Source organism: Diadema antillarum, unplaced genomic scaffold (genome assembly GCF_040938485.1).
Source record: "Diadema antillarum isolate AM-2024a unplaced genomic scaffold, OU_Dant_1.0 scf00000071, whole genome shotgun sequence".
Taxonomy (NCBI): domain Eukaryota; kingdom Metazoa; phylum Echinodermata; class Echinoidea; order Diadematoida; family Diadematidae; genus Diadema; species Diadema antillarum.
In genome coordinates, this window is record NW_027270960.1 from 9,386,996 (window position 1) to 9,395,000 (window position 8,005).

Here is an 8,005-nt window from a genome sequence, read left to right on the forward strand (position 1 = left end):
AAACAACAACAACAAAAAACTGATGTGATAAGTTCAGGAACCCAGCCCATATGTCATTGACTTTAAGCACTAGAAATGCATGATCTCGCAAGTCTTACTCTGTTCTTTGTGTTCCAACACTTGTATACCCCTTCCTTCCCCATCCAGGGAACCTGGGCATGAATCGTTTCCTCCTCTTTGGCCAGGGTTACCCCGGTTCAGTGAGAGCGATCCCCCTGGAGCCGACCGATGACCCTAACTATGAATCCATGGTACCCATCCTCAACCTCAACAGCCCGAGGGGCGTGGACTTCTACGCCGCTGAGGAGTATGTCTACTTTGCAGACTCCACTAAGCATGTGATAGGTCGACAGAGACTGAACGGCACCGGCAGGGAGGATCTCTTGACGGACTGTGAGCATTTCTTTCATCAGAATAAATGCAGGAATAAGATTTGCTTAGAGAATGTACAGTGATGATTAACCTATAAGCAACTGAACCGCCCAAAACCGCCTGTCTTATTACTCCCTAAAACACTCAAAACCGCCCATCTGTTTTATTGTTTTTTAATAATTTTATGCTTTACAATTTTTATTTTATTTTATGTAGAATATATAATTGTTTGATTTCAAAGAGGTCAAAGGTCAACAAAATTATGTCAGAATTACTTCTGTGACACACCATTCTTTTAATAGTCTTTCAAATAAACATAACTTATAATAGACAAAAATGAACATGCAGTGAGCTATTTTAAATCATTTAAAAAGTTGTCGAAATAAGAGCAATATTGCTGTACCTTCTAGGGACCATTATGTACAGAATCTTTAGTTGCTAAAGGGTTATATGTGTCAGCTGTGGCTGTCTGCAGTGAAAGTTGCATTTATTAGTAAATCTCTTTGACTGTAGACCAAGGGAGAAGGAAGCGGCCTTGTAAAATCTTTGTCTGTCAGCTCACCATTCATGGCAAAATTTGTAATTATTTCCGTGTGTGGCAACAGTTTTTAATTTGCAATGAACCATGCATGTGATTACAAGTCTAATCTTGAGCCAGTAAGAATAATAAATGCAAGGAACATGCTGTTGTGAATTCTTAAGCTGGTTGTGAAGATTTTGTGCAGTACATTTGAGTCACCTGTAGTGATGTGTATTCTAACGCATTGAAGACCCGAGCATACATGTAGTTCTGAGTGTACTCTGGCAGGTGTTTATGGGAAAAACGTGTTATAGCAAAATCAGATTGTTCTTAATGTTTTAGTAGTATTCCATTGACCTTTAGTCCTAAGACAAGATCATGTATACCATTAGAAAAGGTTTGACTTTGTTTCATTAATTCATTTGTCTTAAATTACTTGTCCCAAACATTCATTTAAGCACAATACTTGATTTCTAAAATGGATTGTATGTTTTAACTCTTCTAGATATCACAAATTGTGAAGGGATCGCTGTGGACTGGATCAGTAAGAATCTGTACTGGACTGATGATGGAAGCAATACAATCAGTGTGGCCAGATTGGATGGATCAAGGCGGAAACTACTCCTGAGGGAGAACTTCACCCACCCAAGAGCCATTGTGGTAGATCCTGAAGATGGGTGAGAAAACAAAGCTACAGCAGTATCTTAAGGGTTATGATGAGCCTATTCAATGAATTGTGCAATGCACAAAGACGGTCCCTCTACTTTCTGTTTCCTTCTCTTCTACGATGTATATTCTTTTTTTTCCCCCTCCTCTTCTACTTTGTATACCTCATCATCTGTCTTCTCTTCCTTCTTCTTCTTTGAAATCTATCCCTTTTCTCTTTGCTTTCTTTATCCCCTCCTCCTCCCTCTCTCTCCCCTCCTTCCCCACCTCTTCCTCCTCCTCCTCCTCCTCCTCCTCCTCCTCCTCCTCCTCCTCCTCCTCCATCTCCTTTACCTCCTTCCTCTCTTCCCTTTCCTCCATGCCTCATTCATCCTCCTTCCCCTGCAATCGTCCCTTCTTTCTATGTTATATTTTATCTTTTTTCTGTTTGTTATCCTCCTGAATAGCCGTCCCTTTTTCTGATGTCCTCAGATTTCTGAATCCTCTCTCCTCCTCTCCTGTCCTCATTTTCCTCCTCTTCCTCCTCCTTCTCCTCCTCCTCTCCTCCACCTCTTCCTCCTCCTACACCACCACTACCACTACCACCACCTCCCCCTCGTCCTCCTCCTCCTCTTCCACTACCTTCTCTTCTTTGTCCTCATCCTCCTCATCCTCTCATCCTCCTCTCCTCCTTTCTTCACCTTCTCCCCTCTGCCCACTCTTCCATTCCTTATTGGTGTAAGGTGTTTCATCCCCCCTCCTCCTCCTCTTCCACCGCCATCACTGCTACTTTTTCTTTTTTGTTGTCAATTTCTGCTTTAATGTCCTCCTCATTGGCTGCCCCTTTTTCTGTTGTCGTCAGATTTCTAAATTTTCCCATCACATATGATTAAGAATGTGCCCCCATTTCTTGCTCACAGTTACATGTACTGGACCGACTGGTCGGAAGGTTATGGGATGCGTGGGGAACAGCTTCCTCAAGTGGCCCGCATTGAGAGGGCCAACATGGACGGGTCCAATCGGGTACACTTTGTGCGGGAGTTCCTGCAGTGGCCCAACGGACTGAGCCTTCAGAAGGAACGGGGCCTACTCTACTGGTGTGATGCCTTTTATGACCGCATCTCTAGCATCCCACTCAGTGGGAATGGAACAGTGGTAAGTCATCTTTTCCTAAAGGCTTATCTTGTGACAGGTTGTCTCCTGTAACACCTGAGCTGTTAATTTAATCTGTTGGCTTTGGTTTAACAAATATTCCCCATTCTTTCCACAGATACACTAAGGGATTTTTCCCATGGTATATGACTTGTGCTATATTATTTGCCAAGCTTGACATTAACATGGTTGAAAAAAAAAGAAAGAAAATAAAAAAGATGCCAGGTACCAAATAAACCCAGCTTTGAGAAAATCAGCTTAAAAGGTTGGCAACAGTTTAGCATGCAATTGACAAGACATTTAGTGCCAGTACATTGATTCAAGACACCACAGAGACATGCTCCACAAATGACGTAGAATTGAGAATGTATAGTGCACTTAATAAGTTTATGGAGTTCAGGATAATCTGTTTTCTCTTACAAGCTGTTGCTGTGAGACTTGAAATCCACTTACATACATGTCGAGAGCCGGTTAAAGGGCTTTGATAAACCCTCAACTTTCAAGCTCCTTTTACTCAAATTTAACATACAGCTGTACATAGAGGTTGGATTATTTGTTACCCATTGCAGGTGGTTAGATACATCCGATTGATGAGTCATACATGTATATTAAAGCCTGTTGCAAATCTTTTCTTTGAAAATCTTGTGTACTGACAAAAGTCTTACATGCTGACTCTTTGTTGGTTTTATGATGCAAGGTCACATTTCAGTGAAGAGAAGGAAGGACTCTAGCATAATGTTCTCAAGAGGGTGTAAAAATAGGAAACCAGCAGATATGCTCATCTAATTTCAACTGATGATGTATTCAGTATGTAAAGATGCAAGCTTAAAAGCCTGGTTGTTGTCATTGTTGTTTTAATAGTGTTGTTACTAGGGAGTGTAATAAGTTGTTTCCCTGTTTATTTTTCCTTGTCACAGAATGTGATAGTGAGCAGTGCCCCAAACCTCAAGCATCCCTTTGGCATCACTCACTACAAGGACATCGTCTTCTGGTCTGAGTACCGCACTGGCTTCATCTATCGCTATGACACCAAGCAGCAGACAGAAGCTCCTGTCTCACTGCGTAAAGGAGGTCTCCTCTTTGAGATAAAGCTCTATGACCCAAACACCCAGACAGGTGCAACCTCTTCCTTTGTGGTAGTTGTTATTTTTTAACTATTGAGGCCTGCTTAACTATGTTTGTCCTAGTAAACCAGGTTAAGGTTTGGGAGGTCAATACTGCCTGTCATTCTGTGAACCAACACCATTAAATGATAAAATGTTTGAACAACAACAACAACAACAACAACAAAGTTGATAGCAACAAGATAGTGTCTGTAGACCGTAATGGAGATATATACACATGTGTAGCTATTTTCGAGAGAAAGAACGAGGGAATGAAAAAAAAGTGATCTGCTGAAATATGTTGTTACATTATTTCCTATAGTAATCATTAGCCATAGTATGTACAGTGTAAATGATTGCTCCATAACATTTCATATAAAGAGGTATGACATAGGAATCATGCAGTTTTGTGGAGCTTTTCTCACATGAGAACCAAGGTGCTTGGCCTTCGATGATAAAGTCTCTCCTGCTCCTTGCTTAGATCTGTAGCATTCCCATGCCCTGCATTTAGGATGAGATGGCAAGTTTTATGATTCAGAGTTGCTTATTTGCATTGTGTACTAGAGATAGTTAAAATTCAACCAACCAATTTTAAAGTTGATCTTTGATCAAAAGTACTTTGACCTTTGGATGTTTCCAGTTGTTGCAACTTTACAAAGTCAGAGATACAAACCTATACACACTTGAGTTTGAATTCAAAGACAATCATCTGAGTGTATGCATTTTATAGCATTGGAGAATTTTCAGATTTGACCTTCATTGATTCCATTCTGACCCTAACCAATGTCGCTGGAATTTTGAAGTTACCCAAGCCACATTTATTCATTTTCCCCATTTCAAATTGTGAGTAGTAATGTCTTCTTCTGTGTTCCATGAATTCCTTCCAGGTATGAAAAAGGTTCCTGTGGGAATATTGTCATTTCATCATTACCTGTGTTGATGTAGATTTCAGGTCTCCACCCTTAATTTCACAGGGATGTGAGAGTTCAGAGTTTAATCTGATTTCAGATTGTTAAAGTTTTGCCTAAAGCCCACTTTTCAGACTTTTTTGGGCAATTCAAGTGCATTGAAATGTTAATAGTTAATTGCGCTTCAGACTTTTTTTTCCGTAAGTTCAGATTTTTTCAGATTTTCTTTTTTTCTTCAAGTACTCTCACACCCATGATGTCAACAGGGCATAATGCATTCTGCTTTGGTCTATTTTTTTTTTTCAGATCTCTGTTTTTTTAATGCCTTTTTCTCACCAATTATTCTTACTGAGACTTGCAGTGGGAATTGGAAGCAGTGATTAATTGCCTCTTTGTGATTGGTCGTTGGCAGGAACCAATGGCTGCTCAGAGAAGAACGGAGGATGCCAGCAGCTCTGTCTTCCGGTGCCCAGTGGATATGTGTGTCAGTGTGAGAATGGCATGAAGTTGGCCAATGAAACCCACTGCACAGGTCAGTGTGTACACAAGCCCTATACAAAGTGCTGTAACCTTTATAAAAGCCAATACATCTCTACTCTCCTGTGGATGGGGGGGGGGGGGGGGGGGGGGGGGGGGGAGGATGTGGGGGATCGTGCTTTCTCCCTTGCTATGAGACCAAAATTGTGGTATCAATTACCTATTCAGTTACGCCAACTGTCATATGCAGAAAAATTCAAATTCCACACTGAAAAAGTGTTTGTTCCTCACATTGAGAATCATGTATTGGCAATTTATGATGCTCAGAAATATTGTGTCCCTTATCTGGTATGTGTTTGCTTGTTGTTGGTCATTTTCTTCCCTGTTGTTATGTTTGTACATCGATTTTTTTTTCTTTCTTTTTTGAAGCATCATGAGTACTGAAGGGTAGACCTGTGCGCTATGCAAATAGCCACTGTTATTATTGTTTACTCTTTATCTTTGTGGTAGAATAGCCATATTGATGCATAATTTTGACGAGTATGCATGACAGGTGCAGCTACATTTTGTTTGTAAGTGAATATTGCCATAGGACATTTTGATTTTGATCTCCATGTAGAGTGATGTCCCTTGATATTGTAGTAAATGATGTGATAATGATTATCATAATTATTTTTGTATCATTTTTTGTCTTTATGCCTCCGCCATGAAGTTTCGGCGGAGGCATTATGTTTTCAGATTGTCTTCCCTCCTTCTGTCCTTCTAATCAATTTTGTGGACAGCGTAACTAAAAAAACATTTTAGGTATCCTAATGAAACTTGGCATGTATATGTATGAATGGGCGAAGTTATGCCTGTCAACTTTTAGATGCAAATGCTCAAGGTCAAAGGTAAAAAGGTCGAGGTTAAATGCTCAAAATTTCACTATTTCCCCCATATCTATGCAATGCCTGAAGGTATTTTCTTGAAACTTGGTGTATACATGTACTACCCAATAAAGATTCTCTAGAGAGTTTTGGGCTATGAGGTCAAACGTCAAAGGTCACACATTGTCACGATGTGAAGTCTATAGACCTATTGGGAGAACTGTGCATTATGGCTGCGGCATACCAGTCGCTATAATTTTTTATTTTTGTTTAAGACAATTACTGTAACTTACTGATACAATGATATAAAAATGTCATTCTGTTATAAATCTATTGAGACATTAAGTACAAAGCAGCTTCACACTGGCAGAGCACTGCCGAAAATGATATGCCAGTATCTCAGTGATTTAAGAACAAAGCATAAGACAGCTTAGGAAAATGGGCTGTTTCAGATGAATACTGTGAACTGTAACTGATAATTGAAAAGAAACACATACTGGCATTGTTTGTGAACTCAAAATGAAATTGGAAGAAAATGTAAGAAATCCATGGAGACAAACTTGCATTACGTATTACAAGGTGTGGATTTAGTACTCCAAGTTTGTGTGTCAGTTAATAAAACAAACAAACTTACAGTTCATTGAAAGAGTTTTGCAGAAATGATATAATTGATTGAGACATTGGAATGCATAGCTTCAAATTGAAAGAGATTGGAGTTCCAATGGAGTTTCAAAGAGTGACTTTTTATACCTCGTGTCTGTTTTTCAGAGGACCCAGACTACGTACGTCATTCGATCTGTCGAGAAAGCCAGTTTGAGTGCAACAATGGCCGCTGCATCGACCAGAATTGGCTCTGTGATGGAGACAATGATTGTGGAGATAACACAGATGAGACATACGGTGGATGCAGTGAGTATTGAAGGGGGTTCCTTGTAAATGTGTCGACTTCTAATCCACTCCTTACATGTGTAATGTTTTTATAGAGAGTGCTGAACTTATCACAGTAGTTTTATTTTTTTGGGATCGCACAAATTGATTCGTTATCAAGAAAATAAGGATGTGCAAAAATGTTGTCGAAAATGGAAGCATAAAGTTACCCAGCATGCACTTTCCAAGCCGAGCCACACTAGTGATACATCATCATGTGACTTATCATATAGCACTTTTTTTTTTCCCGAAGAGATTTTATCTAATTTCAAGCAATGTTTTCACAAAGTGGTTTGTTTTAGGAGTCACGCTTTCTCCTGAACGTTTTGTGTCTTTTTATAACTTTGCAATATAATGAAATAAATAAAATATCATTTTTGCATTCCAATAAAGTCCACAAAGCACTGCTACCATCTCTTGAAAATGTCCAATCAGCTGCCATTCATGAAAATATCTCTTCTTTGCCACTGATTATATGAGACAATACTCTGTCTTGTGGGGATCATATATGTGTAGTTTGTGAGGATTTGCAAGTTCTGTAGTACTCTGCTGCATAAGTTAATCCAAACTTGTGTTTGATTGGTACCTTGAGGGAGCTTATTAATTTAATGACTTCATTTTCAGCTTATGACTTCATGCATACTAAAGCAAACTGTATGTGACTATTCGATAACTCGGTAATTCCATATTTCCATCTTATATGCACAAAATATAGAGCATTGTAAAGCTTGCTAGTATTCCTACCACGTAATACATGTATCATTGACATAAGCATGTGTGTGTGTGTGTGTGTTTGTGGTTGTGTGTGATTGTCTGTGTACGTGTTTGTGTTTGTGTGTGAGTGTTGAAGACTGTAGTTTAGTAGAAGAATTCTCAGATGCATCATGTTGTATCAATGATCACTGCTCACAGATAACCAGACATGTGGGGCAAACAAATTCCAGTGTCCAAACAACAAGTGCATTCCTCTCAGATGGACATGTGACGGAGACAATGACTGTCAGGATGTTGCCCGCAGCGATGAGGCGCCGGACA

The 8,005-nt window shown here is 39.6% G+C and overlaps 1 protein-coding gene across 1 annotated transcript in view; it reads left to right on the forward strand.

Annotated features, from left to right (window-relative positions):
* The window catches only part of LOC139717035 (low-density lipoprotein receptor-related protein 1-like), a 184,005-nt gene that overhangs the window by 61,819 nt on the left and 114,181 nt on the right, over positions 1 to 8,005 (forward strand). The window contains exons 12-18 of the mRNA XM_071628550.1: positions 148 to 393; positions 1,398 to 1,569; positions 2,458 to 2,692; positions 3,607 to 3,805; positions 5,113 to 5,232; positions 6,812 to 6,952; positions 7,883 to 8,005. The exon at positions 7,883 to 8,005 is cut by the window's right edge and continues 15 nt beyond it. Coding sequence (XP_071484651.1) covers positions 148 to 393; positions 1,398 to 1,569; positions 2,458 to 2,692; positions 3,607 to 3,805; positions 5,113 to 5,232; positions 6,812 to 6,952; positions 7,883 to 8,005 — 1,236 coding nt within the window. The remainder of the gene's footprint in view (positions 1 to 147; positions 394 to 1,397; positions 1,570 to 2,457; positions 2,693 to 3,606; positions 3,806 to 5,112; positions 5,233 to 6,811; positions 6,953 to 7,882) is intronic.